Below are 22,898 nucleotides of genomic sequence, written 5' to 3'. Positions count from 1 at the left end.
TGCATCAGTCAGCTGATTTCATCCACTCCAACAAGAAAACCTGAGCCTTCCTGGAAGCTTACCAAATAGGATTTCACTAATATCTCATTGGACACTAACCATCTCATGATCTCACTTAGTCCTTTTAGATAGACATACAGCATCTTGAAGCAAAATCACGGTATTCATATGTTAAACAAGAAAAGTGGGATTTGGCCAGCAGGTAGAGATGTCTGCTTTTTAGACATTTCTATTACAGTGTATGAATGTGCCAGGATCAGTATACTTACCAAGGATTGGGCAAGGCTCTTACCATGGCATTGTAGTCAGTAACTCAGTGGATCGCCACATGTGTAATGTGTAATTGAATAAACCATCACATTGGGAAGGATAAGCCTGGATAGAAATGACTTTGGTTTCTCTCATTAGCCAGGTGATACCTGTGACAACCATCCTAGGCAGTTGGATGGCCCCCAGGAGGAAAAGGAGCTGCCAGGAGTTATCAAAACAAGTGGTCCTTTGGTAAGTTATAGATGGAGACCTGGGTGCAGGGATGGACAAAGAAGCCATTCCTTCAAGACAGTCATGCAAAACTTCAAAACAATGCAACCGAACTAAGATGGCTGGACAGCTGCAGCCCTCAACACACCTTTCTCCCTTGCATCAATTTAGAGGAAGACATTCAGCAGGACATGAACCCGAGTTTAATAAAAACCACAGATAACTACATATGCTCTATTAAAACAGATACATACCCGGAAAACCTGTGATGGCAGGCATTTTTGACAGATTTAGTTCCTTTACATTTTTCTTTTATTTTAAAAAAGTTCTCATAAGAGTGTTGGTCCCATTGAGTCCCAGGTCCACCTGGTGTGGACATGGAGTCACAGGACAGCAGTAGGGGTCCCCACCTTGTCTGTTGTTTCCCCCACCCAGGGCAAGCACCAGGCCCCTGACTTCTGAGCCCACTCTTCCATCTCTTCATTGTGGGACTGCCGTGCCCCTCCCCATCCTCCTGCTTCTCCCCAGGCTTCTACTCCCCACTTACCCAGAGGAGGGCAAAGCCAGGCAAGCCTGGGAGGAAGATCAGGCTTCTGTCAATTTACAACTGGAAAAGGTGGCTTTATTTAGAGTTTGGCCTGAGGCTTTTATCACATCTGTTTTTACTTGCACATCTAAGTTATCTTTTCTCTGCTCTGTTGAAGCTTCTGTCCTCTATTTTCCCTTTAATTTTTTCATTGTCACATTCCATCCCCTGCATTCCCCTCAGGTAGAGAAAAGCAAAATGCATCCCTGTAGGTTCCCTCCTTCCTGCTGAGATGGTGCTGGGGAGAGACTTAGTTTGAAGGGCTGTGCACACGAGAAACCCAGATGTGGTTGTTCACACCTTTGGGTGTTTTCCCTCATAATTTGGAGGAGATAGTAGCTGCCTGTTTCAAAAGTTTCTCTATTTGATGAGGGTAATAGATTTTGAGGAAGAATTTACACCATTCCTAGACTATTTCTCTTTTGACCACCACGCCTGTGAACGCTGCTGTTTTAGTTATATTTTGTTGACCCTACTTGGTGTTCGAAGAGAGAGGCTTGGTCATTTGACTTAACTCTCCCATTTTATCGTAGAATATAATCCCTATTGTTTACAGAAATAATGCAGAACTCCTTTTTATATTAAAATTTCCACAATCTGTTCCCTACTAGTATGCCCAGCCTTTAGTTCCATCGGTTGAAGGTTGAACCACACAAATCCTCTACTTTTGAAAAGAAATCAACTTTCTCTCTTTTTTTTTTTTGGTCTATTTGTCTTTTTAGGGTCGCACCTGTGGCACTTGAAGGTTTCCAGGCTAGGGGTCCAATCGGAACTGTGGCCTCTGGCCTACGCCACAGCCACAGCAACGCCAGATCTGAGCCACATCTGCTAACCTACACCACAGCTCACGGCAATGCCGGATCCTTAACCCACTGAGTGAGGCCAGGTATCAAACCTGCGTCTTCATGGATGCTAGTCGGTTTAGGTAACCACTGAGCCACGATGGGAACTCCCAAATCAACTTTCTCTTTTAAGAATGTACTTTGAGTTTTCTAGTGGTAAAATTCTGTTCAGTCTTTTCTTATCTTTTAAAATGGGCAAAAAATGTGAATAGACACTTCACCAGGAAGGAGATGGGGATGACAAATCATCTCATGAAAAGCGCTCAGCATCCTTAATGGTTATAGAAATGCATGTAAAGCCATGATGTCTCTGCATCCCTTGTCAAATGGCTAAAATGAAAAACACTGACCGTCTGGCCCAGGGCTAAGGATACAGAATATCTGGAACTCTCATATGTTGCTGGTAGGAATGTAAGATGGTCCATCCACTTTGGAAAATAGCTTGGTTGCTCCTTAAAATATTAAGCATATGCCTACTATATGGATAGGTAGATACCTACTATCTTGATAAAATATTAAGCATATACCTACATTCTATCCATAGATAATGTATATTCACACAAAGACTTACCCACAAATGTGTATAACATAAAAGCCCCAAAGTGGAAACAGCCCAGTTTTATCTGCAGGTAAATAGATGAACAAATGGTGATAGGTCCATACAGAGGAATAGTTCTCAGGAATAAAAATGATAAACTATTGATAATATGCAAACATGGATGATCTCAAAATAATTATGCCATGTGAAAGAAGCCAGATAAAAAGGTTCTGTTTCTATGAAATTACAGAAATTGTAAACTAACCTATAGTAAGGGAAACAGCAGTACTTGCCAGGGAGTGGTGGCCAAGGAGGAGAGGGAAGGAGGGACAGCAACTATGCTGATGGTTTTCAAAACTCATCCAAATGTATAGCTTATAACCTTGAAACGCATATAGTTTACTGTATGACAGTTTTACCTGAAGAAACCTTTAAAAACAAGTCCATATAACGTATTATGATTTCATTAATATCCAGCATGTTTATTTTATAATACAGCTACTTAGAATAAAGGAATCATCTATTCACATATTATATGTGATTGAGTCTTGACTCTCAATCACAAATGCCACTAAATCTTGGCATTTACAAAAGGCTTACCACCCAATCTACAATCCTGACAAACTCCAAATCACCTGTGTAGCTAAAAGAAAACATTTTCCTTATGTGTAGTCTACATAAATGAATTAGTCTTTTGAGTTGCTAGTCGATTCAAAAGGCAAAGTAGTCAATCTAATTTATTTTCAATGTCTTAAGTGAAAATCAAATAGGTATACTTGCTATTGATTCATAATTCACTGTAAAATACAATCATACCATCTGTTAAAATTATCAGTTACATCTGTGTTTGCTTTATAGGAAAGAAGATCTAAGGAGCCTTGATTTAAATAAGTAGGAGTTTGTTTTAGTCACAAAGCAAGCAACTAATGATGGGTAGACCAGAGTTGGTACAGCTACAGTGCAATGCAGTACCAACCATAGCATGAACTTGTAACTTTCTCCTTTCATGCTGCCACCATAGCATGTAGATTTAATCCTTACACTTACAAGATGGTTAGCAGATGCTGGATCCTGTCTCAGTATTCCCATTAGAAACATGTTCCAACTGACTATTTGTTATTAACAGAAAATCTGAGCTGTCCTGGAAATCTGTACAGTGGAATTGCTCATATTGTTCATTGACCTAATGTTGCACTCTTATATGACACTATTTGGGTTTCTTTTCTTTTCTTATTTTGGTTGACTGTAACATTCCTTTATCAATATGCTTTTTGTTGTTGTTTGCTTCTCTGCAATTTTTCTGAATTTTTGCATTTTGAATTTATTGCTGGAGTTGGAAGGGGAATTAATGATTCTCAGTTTGCCATTTTGACTTAAATTTCATGTGCTACACCTCGCCTTGTGTTTTATTTGTTCCTTTAAAAGAAAAAGAGTCCTCTGTTCATTTTATAAAGTGACCCTTACTGTGTATAGTGAATTTAGAAACTATGGTCAATCAAGATGAGGGACAGTTTTTTAAAAGATCAAACGTTGCATATTTTTATAAATATCAAATATATTCAATTTTGCAATGTTTCCTTCAGTAAAGAAGAGAATATTCATGTCCTAAATTTCAGTAGTGCTATTATACACTGAAACAAAAATCTCCTACTTTGTGCTTTATAGATGAAAAAACAATTTGATACTACTGCTAACTGAATTCTAACATTGCAAAAGATAGTCATAGGGTCTGTTAAAAAATGAGATCAGACAGGGTAGCTTTGTGTTTAGCTGCTTGTAATAGAAAAGTAGGAGCTTCTTTGTTCCACATATAGATGCTTCAGAGGTGTGGTCCAAGTCTGACAGGGCAATCGCATGATGCCCCATAGCACAAACCAAACCATTTTGGCCATCCACGTCCTCCTCTTTGGAGCAAGATGCCTGGCAACTCCATGCTGTCAGCCAGGGTGCAGCCATGAGCATGAAACAGTGGATAGACTATTTCTTTTGGTTTAGAAAGCCTTAACTTCTCTGGAGGCACTCTTGGTAAAATTACACTTATACCTCATTGACCATGCTTTTTTAGCTGCAAAGTGATTACTTTTAGCTGCAGAGAAGCCTGGAAATCAAGTTCTTTGGTTTAACCCCTAATTCCCTGGAACCAACCAAGAAGTTGTTAAGGAGAAGGGAGTTTGTGGCAGGCAGTAGCGGTGGCTGCCACAGCGGCTAGGGTCTGGCTGAGGGCCAGGCATTTGGGTGGCTCATGGTGATGATCCCTAAAGGGCTGGGGCAGCTGCCCATTCCCCAGCCATTGTGACTTGATACATTGCCACACATGGCTAAATAAGCACCCAGAGTGGAATGCACAGACACAAACAGGGTAGAGAGTATTTTCCTGAATAAGAATGGTACTTTCATGTCTCCATTTAGCCAGATGATGCTTCTCTCAACAGTACTACCCTGTCAGATGGGTCCCAGGATGAAGAAGGGGGTCTTGCCGTTCCCAGGAGTGGCTCCATGGTAAGTCATGGCATACCAGGATAATTGCATGTCAGGGCAAAATTGCAGGTTCAAGGTAAGAAGAAGCCATTTCTTCAAAACCAATGAGGAAAAACTTGAAGTAACATGGCAAGGAAACCACAGCTACCAGTAGACCCACCAACCTCGTAACAATTAGGACGAAGGAAACTTAAAACTGAAGAATGAACAGAGCTGAGTTTAAAAGAGGACTTGATAAATTAATACTGACATGGCCAGAAACCAAGGGCTGTGCTTTAGGAGCATCAGACGTGGAGGAATTTGTTAACTTGTTAACTGGTTAACTTCTCTTGGTGGCGTTCATACAGATGATCTGTCCTAACTCTGCCGTCTTAACTCATAGTCCTTCTTCCTGAAGGATAGGTTAAAGTGTCCTTATCCTGATAAGGAAGACTTTCCACTGTTGCCTCTATATCCAGCCTTGGATCTCAGGACTCAGCCATCCAGACCTTCCACTGCACTTGGCCTTGAGTAATAGAACTTCTGCTTTACTTTGCCTGAAACTCTGGTCTTGCCCCTCCCCGCACCTCCCCTGGGAATCCCCATTGGTGTCCCTGTACAGGAGCCCTGGTCGGGGTGATGGAATGGACCAGATAAAAATGAGAGAGAGAGAGAGAGAGAGACCCTGTTAGGTGAGGTAGTGGTTCTCCACTGGCAAGTTGATGGGAGGCAATAGACAGCAGTTCAGAGGGGCAGAGGGAGGGGGCCCGTTCAGCATTCCCCTGGACAGCAGTTTCTCATCTGTGATCCAGTCTGATCCACAGGGTGTTTGACATTCACAGCACACTCCCAGGTACCCCCATTGTTCAGGGGATGATGTTATTAGCCCCATGTGAATGAGCTAATGTGAGTGCCTTTTGTCAACAGCACTGCAGGTTGTAACACAGATACTCTAAGGTTTACCTACAATTTCTGACCTACTGGCTTGGAATTCAGCTGTTTCTTTCCTATTTAAGGCCACCCATTAGAATGCAAATGAATGATAACAGCTCCATTTTAGAACTAATCTCTTGTTCACCCCACTTATTGATGAAAACAAAGTAAGTCATTCACAAACTTTGGCACTCCTAGAAACTGACAGTAGACCTTATAGGGTCTCCTAGAAACTGACAGTAGATCTTATAGGGTCATGTTGTACCTCAGTGACTGGGGCCTCTAGTTTTAAGTAAGGCCTTGCCCAGAATCTTTCATTTTCAGTCTCAGCCAGTGGTACCCAAGCACCAAAGACACAGCCCTAAGTGTTGGCCTCAACTTTACCTGTCCCTTCCTGCTACATGATCTTGTACATCGTTCTCGAGTACTTCTACTCTCTTTTCCTGCAACCACATCTTTAGTACAGAAATTCATCATCTTTCAGTGTTACTGAAGCAGTCGCCCAAGTGAGCTCCTGGACTTGAGCTTCTGCCACCATCTCATTGTTCGTGCAGATGTAAGACATCCTCTGAGATGCAGGTCTTGCCTCCTCCCTACAGTGGTCCCCACGCTTTCTGGTTAATGTGAAAGCTGCTGAGGTAGCATGACCCCTCATCTGCTCCTCTCACTGGCTTCACCTTTTCTATAAGCCAACAAGAAAGTATCACAACTACGAGAAGTAAATTTCTTTTATTAAAAAAAAAAATCTTGTTAGGACTCCACTAAGCATTTCATGAATTTAAAAATTAAGCCTAGGGAGAGACTTCACATTATTTAAAGTACTGAATTTTCCCATTGGGAAACAGTAATTATGTCTTCCCATTTATTTGTGTCTTCTATCCTTAATAAAATTTCGTAATTTCCTTTCTTACATATTTTTTTCTTACACATTTTTTTCATTGGTTAATTACTAGGAACTTAATAGTTTTCACTTTTTTTTTTTGTTTGTTTTTTTGTTTTTGGTCTTTTTGCCATTTCTAGGGCCGCACTTGCGGCATATGGAGATTCCCAGGCTAGGGGTCGAATTGGAGCTGTAGCCACCAGCCTACGCCACAGCCATAGCAACTCGGGATCCGAGCCGAGTCCCGTGACCTACACCACAGCTCACAGCAACTCCGGATCCTTAACCCACTGAGCAAGGCCCAGGGATCGAACCCGCAACCTCATGGTTCCTAGTCGGATTCATTAACCACTGAGCCACAATGGGAACTCCTTCACTGGTATTTTAAATGATAAGGGTTTTTCATGATGTTTTCTGGTAGGTTTATGTGGCTATATAAGGAAAATATTTTTGTTTCTCACAAAATATCTGTTATACCTTCCTTTCTGAAAATTTCTTTTTTATTTCTGAGAATTTTTCATTTGATTTTATATTTTGTGCAGAAATCATCTGAGATGCTTTAAAATGTAGTTGGCTCTCCTTACCTGCAGGTTCTGCATCCATGGATTCAACCAACTGATTGAAAATACTCTAGAAAAAAAGAGAGTCCAGAAAGTTGCAAAAAGCAAAACTTGAATTTGTTGTGCACTACCAGCTATTTAAGTAACAATTTATATTGTATTAGCTATTTTAAGTAATCTAGAAATGATCTAAAATGTACAGAAGAAGGTGCATAGAGGGAGTTTCCTTCTCGGCTCAGTGGTTTACGAACCTGACTAGGATCCATGAGGATGCGGGTTCACTCCCTGGCCTTGCTCAGTGGGTTAAGGAACCAGCATTGCCATGAGCTGTGGTGTAGGTCGCAGATGTGGCTCGGATTCCTTGTTGCTGTGGCTGCAGTGTAGGCCATCAGCTGTAGCTCTGATTCAGTCCCTAGCCTGGACACTTCCATATGCCAAGGGTGAGGCCCTAAAAAGACAAAAAGAAAAAAAAAGAAAAAAGAGAAAGGAAGAAAGTGCACAGGTTATATGCAAATACCACACCCTTTTTATAAGGGGAGCTTGAGCATTCATGGATTCTGGTATCCTTGGGGGTTCTGGAAACAATCCTTCATGAATAGCGAGAAATAACTATAGTTATTCATCTTATGTACTTATCTTACTGGACTGACTATAATAACTTGTAACATTGAATAATAATTCTGGGGGGGCCTTTGATACATTTTTTATTTTCTCATGAATTCATCTAAATTCCTTTATTAAGTAGAATATTTGTTCTGGGTTTTTGAGCTTTGTAATTGCTTTTATCAGGAATAGAGGTTGAATTATATCAAATGATTGTTCATCATCTATTAAAATGAATATATTGGATTTCTTCTTTAAAAGGCAATTACTTTAGGAAATTACACTGATAGATTTTTCTAATGTTGAACTATAATTTCATTGCCTAGTTAAACCCTATTTGTGTATATATTATTATTCTTTTCATACACTACTGAATATGATTCAGTACTATTTTAGTATTTTTAACCACTTTTCTAATAAGTGGGGTTAACTTACATATAATTTTTGTTGTTACCAGAATTATGCTAATCTTAGTACAAGCATGTTGAGAATTTTGAATCTTTTTCAGTATTTTGGAGCTATTTATTAAACTTTGGTGTAAATATATAATCTAGAACAGCTGTTATATGTAGTTCATGCCAAGGCCTGGCATGATTGTGGACATAATGCTTTGATTAAATTTTTTTTTTTTTTTTTTTTTTTTTTTTTGCCTTTTGTCTTTGCAGGGCCGCACCCGCAGCATATGGAGGTTCCCAGGCTAGGGGTCTAATTGGAGCTGTAGCCGCCAGCCTACGCCAGAGCCACAGCAACGCGGGATCCGAGCCACGTTCGCAGCCTACACCACAGCTCACGGCAACACCGGATCCTTAACCCACTGAGCAAGGTCAGGGATTGAATCCGCAACCTCATGGTTCCTAGTTGGATTTGTTTCCACTGCACCACGACGGGAACTCCCTGATTAATTTTTCGATGGATATAGTTTAGGGTTATATTTCTTTAAATCCCAATTTGTATGGATTTTGGTAATGTATATTTATTTTAGTAAAACATTCAGTTCATGTAGTGTTTCAATATATGTTGATGGGTGTGTGTGTCTGTGTCCACACACACATACGTATAAATAGATATATACATTTATCTCATGTATAATTTTAAAATTTTCTCTGAAAGTAGTTATTACTCCTTTTTTTGTTTTGGGGGCTTTTTATTTTGAATTTTTTTTCTTTTTAGGGTGGCACCTGAGGCATATGGAAGTTCCCAGGCTAGGGGTCAAATTGGAGCTGCAGCTGCGGACTTACACCACAACCATAGCAACCCAGGATCTGAGCCACGCCTGAGACCTATGCTGCAGCTTGTAGCAATGTCAGATCCTTAACCCACTGAGCAAGGGATCCAACCTGCATCCTCACAGACACTATTTTGGGTTCTTAACCCACCGATCCACAACAGGAACTCCAAAATTAGTTCTTAACAGTGGATTGTCTTTGAATAATGTTCCATAAATGTTATGCTCGTCTCCTCATTATAAATAGCTAAAGTACAAGGATCACAATTTAAATTTCTGCTTCCCCCAGAAAAGTCCCAGAATAATTTACATTACAAAGAGTAGGCCCTCCTTCTATACTACAGGCTGTCTGGAGGCCAGACAGCAGATGGCACTTCTCCACTTTACAGATTACGAAATTGACATTTAGTTAAATTCAAGCTTCCTAAACCATCAGCTTCAAAGCCTATATAAATGTCTCTCAATTTTTAGGAGTATTCTCCACCATACCTGAGTTATTTCAAAGTTTGATAAAGCACTTAAGGAAACCACTGAGAAGTGTTCCACATTTTTTAAGGATTTTAGTGTATGAGTAGTCTTTATTCTGTAGTGTTAATGAGGCACCAATTACATAGCTGGGCATCTGTGTTTTAGTAAATGGCTATATAGTCACATTCTGTTTACTCAATAAGATATGTCATCTCCTTTGGAATAAAATAGGAAAAAGCACAAAGCTCAGCACTCAAGATTCCCTTGTGCAATTTGTAGAAATGATAAAGGATCTCTCATGAATCGGGTGTTCAGTTCGTATTGCTAAATAAATATGAGACTAAAAGAAATAATATCAGGCTCTGGGGGAAGAAAAGAACAGACGTGTGAAAAGCATATAAAAGGTTCTGGATGGAATAGCAGATTTTCACCTTCACACATACTCACAGATGAGAACTTCCACATTAAACTTTATATCGGTAGAAATGGTAGGATTTGTGTGTCAAGTTTTCACTAGTACCCATCCAGCCTGAATAGTAACACCGAGCTCTACCAAGACAGACCCTCAGCTTCTGATTTCTGATCAGGCGGGTATAATGCTTTGGCGGGATTTCAGTGAAGAAAGCGGCAAATTAGTTAAGAGAAGGAACTGAACTAGAGAACATCCCTAACTTTTTGGTAGTTATTATCACTCCGTATTCCCTAGTGAAGAAATTAGCATATTAGTGTATTCATAGCAGCTAATATTCGTGCGGTACTTCTGTGCACCTGATATTGTTCCATGTGATTTATAGTCATTTCAGATCCATAATAACTCATCGAAATACGTTCTGTTATCATCTTCATTTTACAGATCAAGAAACTAAGCATTAGGGAGTTCTGTAACTTGCTTGAAGTCACAAAGGGGTAGAGCCAGGTTGAGATTCCAGGCAGTCTCACTCCAGCATCCCTCTTATTAATCATCCACCTAAGTCATGACCTAGAATTTGTGACCAAAATGTGTGCCCAGCTGCATCAAGAATAGCAAATACTGTAATTGTCAAGCTATGTGACATCAAAGATTGTCATTTCTAGGGAGTTCCCACTGTGGCTCAGCAGTAACAAACCGGACTAGTTTTCATGAGGATTCAGGTTCGATCCCTGGACTCACTCAGTGGGTTAAGGATCTGGTGTTGCCGTGAGCTGCAATGTAGATCACAGATGTGACTCAGCTCTGGTGTTGCTGTGGCTGCAATGTAGGCTGGTAATTGCAGCTCCAATTTGGCCCCTAGCCTGAGAACCTCCATATACCTTGGGTGCAGCCCTGAAAAAGCAAACAGACAAACAAACAAAACAGTTGTCATTTCTACGTGTTAGGAAATGTGTGACAACAAACACTTAAGAAGATATGGTTATTTTGATTTAATTAACTGTATGAGCTGTACAGGTCTGAAAAGAGTGAGAAAACAAAGGAAATCAGATGCAAGCCCTTATGGAATCAAGACTTGCTTTATGTGAGAAGAATTCTAGTAAACTGCAGAAAATGCATCAGGTCGAAACATAAGGTTGAATGTATCTATGGTAAAATGTTCTGTGCTCACCTTCCCTTGTTTCACAGTCTATCCTTGAGACTATTCCAGATGTGCCGGTTCATTCCAATGGGTCAGTGGAACCTGGGCAGTCCGTGCAGAATGCGGTGAGCGGTGAGTGAGACAACCTCCTACACGAGCTGTGGCTTCTTGCTTTTGTGCTGGTACTCAACTCAGTGAGCAGCGAATTTCTAAAAGCCAAATGTCAAGATATTTTCTCCTCTTTTTGATTATCTTACCCCAGGCCTCTTCTCCCAGCCCTCTCCAGACACCCCATTCTGTCACAGAAGAAATTGATTGAGCCAAATTGGAAGCAGAATCATTCCCACCTTAACCACTGCCCTGTCATTTAGAAACCAGTCCCGTAGGTGGTGTCTTTGATTTGGGGCCTCTTTCACAAGTCACCTGGGGCTGCTTCCCTGTGGCAGGCAGGCCAAGAAGCAGACCACTGCCAAGAACCTCTAACTGTGCTCAAGTGTGTGCAGCTTGTAATGCCCAAAGTCATCAGTTTTTAACTGGGCCTCTTCCACTTGAAAGTTGGGTGCTCTGCATGGGCTCAATATGAAATCGCAAATTCTCCTTGTAAGAAATAGGCCCCTTTAGGCCACACTTTTTTTTTTTTTTTTTTTGGTCTTTTAGGGCCACACCCATGTCATTTGGAGGTTCCCAGGCTAGGGGTCTAATCGGAGCCATAGCTGCCAGCCTACGCCACAGTCACAGCAACGCAGGATCCGAGCCACGTTTGCGACATATGCCTACACCGCAGCTCCCAGCAACGCCAGATCCCTAATGCACTGAGCAAGGCCAGGGATCGAACCCGAGTTCTAATGGTTCCCAGTTGGATTTGTTAACCACTGAGCCATAACAGGAACTTCCAGGCCACACTTTTGTGATTCCTTGAAGTTTTCTCTAAACATACACCTCTCTCTCATGTACAGCAGAGCCCCATATTTTCAGCATTAGCTTCAAAATTCAAATAAGCTGGGGCGATGAAAATATTCTAAAATTGATTGACGGTTGCACGACTCTTGCAAAAAAGTGAAAAACTGTTGCAAAATGTGCATCATCTGAGATCAGATAGTCACTATGAAACCGTAAGGATTAGGATCAATTTACGTGAACAAACCTAATAGTGAAGTCCAAACTGAATTTGAACCAATCTTAAGAGGCACAATTCCACAGTTTGGGAAGAAACCCAAGAGAAGTGAAAGTAGGCAGGAATTCATAGTGAGGCCCCTACCCTTTTCCCTCTGCCTTAAGCTGCTGCTTCCCAGTAGGAGCAGCATTGTGTCTGGAGGGCTTATGATGCTTTTAGTATCATAAGAATATATAGACGTATTCCATTTTGGACTCTCACCTGATAATCTTCAGTGCTTTTCATGAGACGCAAACACCAAAAATGAAAACCTTCAGACTAAATAGAAAGTTTGTTTGGATAATGATTATAGAAGTTTGTTCATCCGGAAGTCTGATGACACTACATTAATTGTTCAGCTGAAAGCAGCCTGGATAAGTCTAATGCTTTTCCTGGGCTGTAAGCATTCTAACGTGCTTGTGCATTAACGTCTAAGTATTTTTTGCTTATTTTACAGTAACTGGTATTGATTGGTTCAATGGCATATTAACCATTCTACATCCTTCGTTCCTTAGATGATGACTATCTGGAGAAGAACATTCCATCTGAAGCCGAAGAGCTCTCCTTTGAAGTATCTTATTCAGAAATGGTTACAGAGGCTCCAAAAAGAAATAAATTTAAGAAGTCAGATTTTAAGAAAGAGGACTATGTTTTACCTGTAAGTAAAACCCTTCATGATTATTCCACTAGCGTCCTCTGACTTCTCGGGGAGACAAACTAGAATTTTTAGAAAAAAAATTTCTCTGTGTGTGCACAGGCATGGGGTGAGGCCAGACATCAGTGCTGCATCACTTTGGGGACACCATTTGTTGTGCAGTGCACAGCCTGCCCAGCTGTACCTGGCAGCCCTGGGTTGAGGAAGCATTGCAAGGGTATATGCTTGAATACTGTTTTATAGATGAAATAGGATTTCCACTTGGATTGTGTGCTTTCATGCACTTTATATCCTTACTTTATTTACAGGTTGATGCCAGTTCTAACTGTATACCTACTGGTGCCTTCAGAAGCCACCTTTCAGGATGGGGTACTGCAGAAAGTCACAGTCATAACACAAAGTGAGAGCATTTAGGACAGACACTAAAATTTCCTCACAAATCCAATAATTTGTAATGGTATTATGAAATGGGAAAGTAGACTTGCATACTTCATTATCCTGAAAGCCTCATTCTATGTATCCAGGATATTATATCCTCAAAACCCAATACAAGAAATATGTCGCACAGATCTGTTTGCTACTCATGAAATGCGTTTGCGAAGAGCTTGTGATGTGGAGTCCTGAATATTCTGTGCTGATCAGGGCTGGAAGCATGACGAGCAGGGCTCAGGCAGTTTCGAAACTACAGGAATGAGTCATCTAGAGTTGGGCAGAGTCTTTGTCCCCAGGCATCCTGAACCATTCCTAGACAGACCCCCCTGAAGAAGAGGAAGAGGACAGGGCAAGAAGTGTATGACTCGCCGAGCCCCTTCCATGGGCCTGACACTGCATTTGCTATTCTAGTTGTCAGTGGCCTAGTGATTGCTCCCATTTCACAGCTGAGGAAACTGACTCCCAAACAAGCTAAGTAACTTATCCAAATCCCTACAGCTAGTAGGAGACAGAACCAGTATTTAAACTTCCAGGGGTCTATTTTCAAAGCCCCTCCTGGTCTCTGCTTAGCCTCTATGTTGGAGGGCACAGTGGCATTCTGGGGCAAAAGAGAGACTCCCCTGGGACTCTGGTTTTGGGGGGAGGGGTCCCTCTGAATCTTTGGAGGTAATTGCCCAAGAGAGAATGCTGGCCCCCTGTCTCTACATCCAAGCTGTCTGTCTCCTCCTGAGTTTGGGCTCGCCTGGGGCACAGGCAGCCTTCCATCCAAAACTCTCCTTAGGGTTTAGCACATAGTAATTGCTCAATAGTGATTCCACTTCCTGTTTATATTGTTGCTGTTATGTGTTATTGTCATTTGGGGCCTTGGTCTCAGAAAAAAGATAAAATAGGAGTTCCCATCGTGGTTCAGTGGAAACGAATCTGACTAGCATCTATGGGGACGCAGGTTAGATTTCTGGCCTTGCTCAGTGGGTTAAGGATCCAGCATTGCCATGAGCTGTGGTGTAGGTCACAGATGCAGCTCAGATCTGGCGTTACTGTGGCTGTGGCTGTGCCATTGGCCATCAGCTACAGCTCTGATTCGACCCCTCATCTGGGAACCTCCATATGCCATGGGTGCAGCACTAAAAAAAAAAAAAAAAAAAAAAAAAAAGACGAAAAAAATTTTTAAAAAAGATAAAATAACTAAGTGTTTGATAGCACAAGATATGCCCCAGACCACATCCTGTGTTTTGTTTTGCCTTTAAATACTTGGAATTTCAAAAAACAGTTGTTGAATGGATGTATGAATTGGTAGATGGTTAAAAAACCCCAAGGAAGCTCTGATTTATGGAACTCCTGTGGAGAATGTCTACCTAAAACTTTGTAATTTAAATAACGATGGGATATTTCCACTTTAGCATATTTTTTCTTTTTACGGTTGCACCTATGGCATATGAAAGTTACTGGGCTAGGGGTTGAATCAGAGCTGCAGCTGCCCGCCTCTGCCACGCCACATCTGCAGCCTACACAGCAGCTTGTGGCAATTCTGGATCCTTGACCCAGGGAGCGAGAGAGCAAGGCAAGGGATCGAACCCACATCCTCATGGACATTAGGTTGGGTTCTTAAGCTTCTGAGCCACAGTAGGAACTCCTAGCATATTTTCTCAATACCAGGTTTTCTGAGAGTGAAGTATTTGTTATATATTTTATATACCTACTTATATATAAAACTTGTGTTATATTTATTATATAAATATACATTGTACTTATTGTATAGTACATTTTGTGATTATTATTTACATGTAATATTTATTATTACTTATTTTTTACATAGGAACAATCTCTTGTTCTTCAAGGTCTTACTTCTTAGTGTTCACAATATTTTGGACTGTTGAAGAGTTTTTTGTTATTGTTTGAGTGTATTTTGTTTCCTAGCATGGAAATGGAGATTTTTAACAATATCATCATCTTCAAAATGATAGTAGGATTATTTGGTACTTTATATATTCTTTTTAAGAATATTTTCAATTCTCTCAATTTTATTTTTAAGTTATAATAGCTACTGTCTCAGCAAGCACATGCCATTAGTTTCAACTGGGAAATCACAGTCTTTTAAAGTATAAATGATGATTTAAAGGTTGATGATACAAGAAAAAAGTCAAAATCTCTCTTGGGGATCCTAGACTGGGTGCTCTGTGTGCATGTGTCATGTGCGGCCCGTGGTACACGTGTTCCATGCGATGCCTGAGATGTGAGCTATTAACAACATAGGATGTTCCTTAGAAGAAAGTAGTTTTCACAGCTGTGATGGCGATGTTATGGTATACATCACACCACTGTTTGGTTCTAATTAGTGTAGCAGTAATCTGCCAATGTTCTAAAAGTCATATTCCTAATCTTTCTATGTATAGCATGCTCCTTAGAGATTTTTTTTTTTTTTTTTCGCAAGTAGCACGTCTTGCTGTGCAGATTTAGATGGTCCGGGTGGCATTGGAGCAAAGGTATAATAATTTTCCTTTGCCATAAAAATAAAAATTCTCAATTTGATTTTTAGAAATTTATTGTTCAGAAAACCAGATTTGGCCTCACTGAAGCAGGAGATCTGTCCACTGAAGACATGAAGAAAATCCGCCATCTCTCTCTGATTGAATTGACGGCCTTTTTTGATGCCTTTCGAATTCAACTGAAAAGAAACAAAACAGAGAAAGTAAAAGGACGAGGTATTAAGACTTCTTTTGATTTTAGCACTTTGACACATTGGAATAAGAGTGATTTTCTGATTCTTTTTTCTTTCTTGACTATTTTACAATGAAGACAGCGGGATTTTTGGAGTCCCTCTTACAGTCCTACTGGACAATGACCGAAGGAAAGACTCTGGAGTGAAAGTTCCTCTTGTGTTACAAAAAGTGAGTAGATTGTAAATGAAGGGGAGTTTAATAGAGGGCATACTTGCAGTTTGCTAGTTGTAAACCCACTGATGAATTTTCCTTTAGATTTCAAGACACTAAATCCCTATTAGGACTTGGGCCTTGGTGATTTTCAGCTTTCTTCTATGTGTCCACGTGACACCCACAAGTGCTTGGATCAGTTTGCTTTGCTCTGCAGTTCTGGAACCTGTCGCTCTGCCCCACCATAAGGCATCAGGTGATAGGCACAGATGCTCTGTCACATGGCTTCCTTCACGGTTCTATTTCTTTGAATACTTTTAAAATGTTATTTGTGTGTGTGTATGTGTTTTGTGTGTGTATTTGATTATTCCGTTTGGGATAAAAGATGACCGTTGATTATGGGCAGTCCATTTGCTAATCATACAAGTATTTGCTGAGATACATCACAGGTTGAGTGTTTAGAGATGTGTATGTGGAATTGTTGAAATGAGTTTTCCCAACAAAGCTAAATAAGGTCCAAAAATCACCTATTCTTGTGGTGTTTCACATGACTGGGAGATACGATACATTTAGATAGAGAAGAATTTTGCTTTGGGAAGTTTTTGAAAATGATATTATCTGAACTAACATATGCTATTATCTCTGTGGCCATCATTGGTGAATGGCTCATTTGCTCTTAAATCGTGGGTTGTGTTTTTGCTTTTGCTTTTGTTTTGCCACGGCATGCAGCAGCTTGACATGGGATCTCAGTGCCCAGATCAGGGATCGAACCCAGGCCATGAGTGGTGAGAGCACTGAGTTCTAACCACTAGACCTCTAGACCACCAGGGAACTACCTAAGCCATCAATTTACACTGGTTTACGTAACTGTGCATCGATTCAACAGTGACATCAGTGGCACAATTAAAATGCCAAGCCTTAAACACAGATCTTGTTGAATTTTAAACTGAGTGTTTTGAGGGTATTTTGGACTGTGCCTGCCATGTACAGAAGTTCCTGGGCCAGGGACCCAACCAGTGCCACAAGCAGTGAACAGAGCTACAGCAGTGACAGTGCCAGGTCCTTAACCCTCCAGGCCACCAGGGAACTCCTAAACTTAGGGTTTTTCTGTTTTTGTTTTTTTTTTTCCTCTGCCACAGCCACGGCAACACTGGATCCGACTCACATCTGTGACCTATGCAGCAGCTCATGGGAACACCTTAACCCACTGAGTGAGGCCAGGAATCAGACCTGCATCCTCACTGATGCTATGTAGGTTCTTAACCTGCTGAGCCACAATGAGAACGCCTCTAAACTGAGTTTTTAAATGATATGTGAAAATACTGAGGAAGCATACTTTATTCACAGTAACATTTTGACATCCCTTTGCTGTCTTCCAAAATTTGCCACCAGTACCTCAAACTGATCTACTCCTCAAGTCAGGTGATGGATTGGCTGCCAGTGGGAGCAGGGGATGCCAGCAACAGTGGGCATGCAGGGCTGGGGGGGCGCCTCCCCTGCCCTGGGCCACGCCGGGACATCTGTCTCTGTCGTGTCTGGTCAGCACTGAGCATCCCCGGGAGTAGGCGCTGTCATCTCCCCTCTCCTGGTGAGGCAGCTGAGGCATCGTAGGGGAGACACCTTACTCAGGAACACACAGCCAGTGAAAGGTGGATGCAGGAAGGATATACGGGTCCAAGGCCAAGTCCATGGTGACTCTAAGATTTCCTTCCCTTCCTTGAATTGGAACCAGAATTATGCCCTTTGTCCTCTAGGGAAAGGACAGAGTTTGAAGAAAATGAATCCACAAAACTTAAGACTGAGAAGATTCAACACCTGACATTGTTACGCAGGTGCAGAAACCTAGCACAAGGCAGAGAGGCACAGTAGATGCCAGTGAGACTGCACCTGGCCTTGTCTCATATTAGTCCCCAGTAGGTGCCCGCTCGCCCCTGCTAAGCCCGAGCTCCTCTTTCAAGGCACTTGGAGCACTGCTCTTCTGGTCTTGCGGCAGAGACTTCTCTTGTGCACATGCCTCTTCCTCCTGAGCACCTGTTTTCCTTTATCCCTGTAGGAACTGCCTTAGTTCCTGGCAGGGAAAGAGCAGAGACTCTGGATCGTGCCTTTGCTGTGTGAACAGGCAGGTCACTTATCCTTCCTGTGCCTCAGTCTCCTCCGCAGTGGAATGGGGAGCCGACTAGTACCCACCCTGTAGGATTCCTGTGGGTTAGTGTGTGTGAGTGCTGAGGATATCATCTGACACGCAGTCAGTGCACCGTCGATGCTAATGTTTATTATTATTTAATACAAAACCACCATTGTTACCATGAGAGCGCCTGAGAGCTCTGAGCCTTTACAGTTTCTGATTCCTTGGTCAGATTTCCTAGAATCCCTACAGTTACTTAGCCAGAGTAGTACAACCAATGGTAGTAGATTTGGGATCTTTTTGTCCTGGTCAACCTGCAGAGATACAGTAATCAGATCATAAGACAGTTAAGTGGCAGCATACATTGCTGGTTAATAGCACAAGCTTGAGAGAGCCAGTGCCATTACTTTTGAGGTCGATCCTGAGAAGGTGAAAAACATCTCTAAGTCTCCATCTCCTTATTTGCAAATTGAGGCTAACTTTGACCTCGCGGGAGTGTGTGAACCTTTAACTAGGCGTTCGAGTCCCAGGCGTGTATATATGTTGGTAATTTATCAGTTGTCTTCATCACCATTACTGTTTCGGATGTTTCTAATCATACGGAGATATTTATTTGTGTCATGTTTCTTTGCTTTCTAGTTCTTTGAGAAAGTTGAGGAATCGGGTCTGGAATCTGAAGGAATTTTTCGACTTTCAGGATGTACTGCCAAAGTCAAGGTACGGGACATTTTTCTCTCCTAGTGAGAGACCTCAGCAAGTTAGACCCAGTCCACACCAGCACCTGGTGTCTACTTGTTTGTTGTTACTGTTGATACTATTGCCTGATCCTGTCAAGCATTCCTCAATGCTTATGATCAAATGTTCCATGATCCTGAGTTGTGTATCTCTTTAAATTAAAACAACAACAATAAAAAAAAAACCCAACAAAAACAATGAAACCACACATCAATGCACCATCAAAAACTGCTGTTTGTCTTTAATTTGGAAAAGTTGAAAGGTTCCATCTCTGGTTTGGGGGGAAAATACTTGCGTTTTTTGCCTCCCTCTCAGTCATGGAGTTCACTAAGCCAGTATTAGACGAGCTCTGATTTCCATTATCGATTGCTTAAACTTAGAAACATTCTTTGGCTTTCTTTGTAATGAAAGTCTTTATATAAGAGTTTGTAGGAATGGCTGTAACCACTAAAATACTCGCTCAGCAGTTCTAAAACCCAATTCCATTTAAGGCAATGTCAGTTTCTCCATGTAAAACCACCCGTGCAATGTGAATTCTTTTCCTTTCTTACTTCTACATGATGGCAGACTCCAGTACAGCTAAGGAAAGGATCATTTGTAAAGAAAAGCTTGCCTCCTAAATTTCCAGTAAGATCCCCCACTTTGTCTGCCGGGGTGGGTGGCCCACAGCATGAAGAGTCCACCCCTGTCTGGGTCACTCCCTGCTGGGTGCACGTGGAGACATGAGCAGATTTAAGTAATAAATCCTTGAGAAGAAAACCTCAGGGGGAGGGAAGAGTGGACCTGGCTGTGTTTAGAACTGGGAAGCCACGGTGTAGGGGCCAAAAAGTACCTCTTCACTAATTCCTTTTGACACCTGTTCAGGAAATTCTATTCGTTTCAGAAGTCTCGGAGTTGTTACAGAGAAGTATGTTGAGATTTTTTTCAAAGCGGAATCTGAGAATAAACAGGCTGTGTCTATCGGAAGCTGCAGAAGCAGGTGCTGGGACAGAGTTAGGAGTGGAAAAGGCTTACTGGGGGATGGAGGGGAGGAGGCGGGCTTGGGCAGGCTGAGCCTCATGGGGCCAAGTGCTGGCCAGCCCCCCACGCTGCGCTCACGGCCCGGGGGCTGCCTGAGGGGAGGGGCCCAAGGCCATCAGAAGGTGCAGAAGCTGGGGGGAAGGATGGTCAGCCGTCTGGATATTTTGCAGACACTTGGCTGATTCTTATTTGAAGGGAGACCTGACAGGGCCCACACTTGGCCAGTGACAGGGGTCAGCACGTCTGGGGGAGTTGTGACTTCCTGGGAGTAGAGATTGTTTAATTCCAGCACAAGTTCATTTGGAAGCCAGGAAAATTCCAAATTCCTAGTGGCCCCGTGAAGTTTCTACTGTCTAAATGGGATCTGCTTTTTGTGTCAGGTGCTCACAGGTATGGTTTTTACATATACTTCTAAACAAGTGTGTCCTGGATCCGAGGACGAACGCTATCACTAGTTTAGGTTACGTTTTTGGTTTTATCTATAGAGTCAGAGAACCAAAATGAAGTCAGAGAAGTGACTTTCCCAAACAATTAGACTCTGTCCCTCTAAACCTCCCTCCATAATGGGGAAGCTGCATTCATGCATATTCTTACTGACTCTTACTGTATGGGGGTGTGTGTGTGTGAAAGAGAGAGAGACAGAGACAGAGGGGGCAGAAAGCATAGTGGATATGATTTAAAATTGTACTTTTGAAAATACTCAAAAGGAGAAAACATCACACAACATTTCTTGTGGGTATGAAGTTGAACATCATAGCACATGTTGCTTTTCTTTAGCTAATCATTGACTGTAAAATACTTACCAAAGGCCAATAATTCCTTTAACGTGTTCTCATAGGCACTTGCATTCCCGAAGCACATTTAGGTCAGAAGTCCCTCGTGGCCCTTCATCACTCTTATGTAGTTTCAGCCTATTTATTCCATCTCTTGTTTGTCCAAAAAATGTAATCCAGATGTTTTCTTGGTTTGAGCTCCAGGAAAGCTGATGTGAAAGACCTCTGAGCCAGTGAACAGAAACGGGGGAATATTGCAGTTGGAAAGGCACTGTAACTTGATATATTAAAGGGCTTTTTATTTTCCTCCTTTGTTCAGACTTCTAACTTGTAAAAAATTTTTTTCATCTGTTAGGCTATTTTTTTTTCCTAGGAATGTGCTTGGGAAGAGAACGTTAAAACTCCATTGTAATTACCCTCAAATTGTGCCCGGTGGATGATGCCCACACTCAGGTGTCAACCTGGGTTGTGCTCTCAAGGCCCGGTTAGACCCCAGGGGAAGCAGCCTTGAGGGCACTGCCCATTTTACCACAGCAGGCACATGGCTGCCCAGCCCATTCCTCTAGTGAGGCTGCCTTGGCTCATTTGGAACCCATTTAATGCTATGGTGTGTCCAGTGATTTTCCTTTCTAAAAATGACAGAAATTTGAGCCAAACACTGGGGAATGTACTTTATGAAGAAGGCAGACTGGTTGGACACACAGGGTTTTCTCTTTCAACTTGTTGCAAGTACTCAGAGGTGGCTCTAAATGTTTATAATGATGCTACCTGGTCTGCTGCTCTCCTTCCCGAACTGGTTTTTAGCTGAAGGCAGGTCATTTGCATTTTTATAAAATTACCTCCAAAGTGGAAGCAGGTTGGATGTTTTCTGAGGCTTAAGGACCAGGTCCTGACCCTTGCCTAGTGTCTCATTGACCTTGGGTGAAGCCTGGCTTCTTTAACCTCTCTACGCTCCCCGGCTCTGGCAGGGAAAACCACCCCAGGTCAGGTGGCTTCATCTTTAGGCATCTTTAGGGCACCGTAGAAACATCAGCTTGCTCCTTCATCTACTGCCCTCCTGTCCAAACCAAGGAGGACACTCTTCCTCTCTGCTTTGTCTCACACTGGTCATCCAGATGGGACAGTGTGATGTCATTACCCAAATAGCCACAGCACACATGAGAATCTCTCATAGTAATAACGTTGGAGGTGGTAACAGACCCAGAGGAGCGGAAGGTAACAGAGGTGCAGCGTTTACTGAGCTCTCTGTGTGGCAGGACCTGCCCCTGAGCTTCACATTATATTGTCCGATTCAGGCTCTATAAGGTCCTTTTAAGATTCCTATTGCGCAATGAGAACCTTCCCAGGCCATACAACCCGGCAGATGTGGAACTAGGATAAATACCTGGAGAATCTGGTTGTAGAGCCTGCCCTGGTGCTGTGCTGCGTCTTAGATGACAGGGGAGCCTGGGCAGGTTAGAATGACAATCACCTAGTGTCTCAGAGAGCTTCCTGTGGCACAAGCCTATGAGAAGTGGATTTGGATTATTCTGCTTCTGCTGGTGCTCCCTGCCCACTTGGAAAACAATTTCCCCTTTGCTTTATGGCAGGCAGGGTATCAGAGAGTAGATGGAAATCATTTGCTCCTCCCCCTCTATTTCCTGTTAACAACACCTCCACCTGCCCATTACTCCAGCTAGCAGTGGGCTTTTATGTCTCCCTCAGAGCCTCATATCAGCCCATCACTGATCCTTGAGAATTTTCCCTCCCAGGATTTCTTAAATGCCACCTCTTCTGTCCATCCCACAATTGCCTCTCCAGGATTAGTCCTCAATTGTCTGACACCAGCAATGGTGCCATAGCCAATAACTACTTTGGGTGCCTTTAGCCTGCTCCCCAACCACAGTTCCACTGGCTGTCAGAAAAGATGCCTTACCTTGTCCTTCTCTAGCTTGGAATTTCCATGTTGCCTATGTGCCCACAGTATGCAGTCCTGTCCGCTTAGAATGGGCTCTGATCTGGTCCCCAGGCTCA

The 22,898-nt window shown here is 42.2% G+C and overlaps 1 protein-coding gene across 16 annotated transcripts in view; it reads left to right on the top strand.

The window, feature by feature from the left end:
- The window catches only part of ARHGAP28 (Rho GTPase activating protein 28), a 186,624-nt gene that overhangs the window by 135,653 nt on the left and 28,073 nt on the right, over positions 1 to 22,898 (top strand). For all 16 annotated transcript variants that reach the window (XR_002345017.1, XM_021096082.1, XM_021096074.1 and 13 more), the window contains 7 exons: positions 409 to 501; positions 4,856 to 4,945; positions 11,170 to 11,254; positions 12,791 to 12,933; positions 15,899 to 16,064; positions 16,159 to 16,250; positions 18,997 to 19,074. Coding sequence is in view for 15 of the 16 variants with exons in the window: in XM_021096082.1 (XP_020951741.1) it covers positions 409 to 501; positions 4,856 to 4,945; positions 11,170 to 11,254; positions 12,791 to 12,933; positions 15,899 to 16,064; positions 16,159 to 16,250; positions 18,997 to 19,074 (747 nt within the window). In the remaining variant the exon portion in view is untranslated. The remainder of the gene's footprint in view (positions 1 to 408; positions 502 to 4,855; positions 4,946 to 11,169; positions 11,255 to 12,790; positions 12,934 to 15,898; positions 16,065 to 16,158; positions 16,251 to 18,996; positions 19,075 to 22,898) is intronic.

This window comes from Sus scrofa, chromosome 6 (genome assembly GCF_000003025.6).
Source record: "Sus scrofa isolate TJ Tabasco breed Duroc chromosome 6, Sscrofa11.1, whole genome shotgun sequence".
Taxonomy (NCBI): Eukaryota; Metazoa; Chordata; class Mammalia; order Artiodactyla; family Suidae; genus Sus; species Sus scrofa.
Note: the sequence above shows the minus strand (reverse complement) of the source record. Positions and strands in the feature narration are given on the sequence as shown.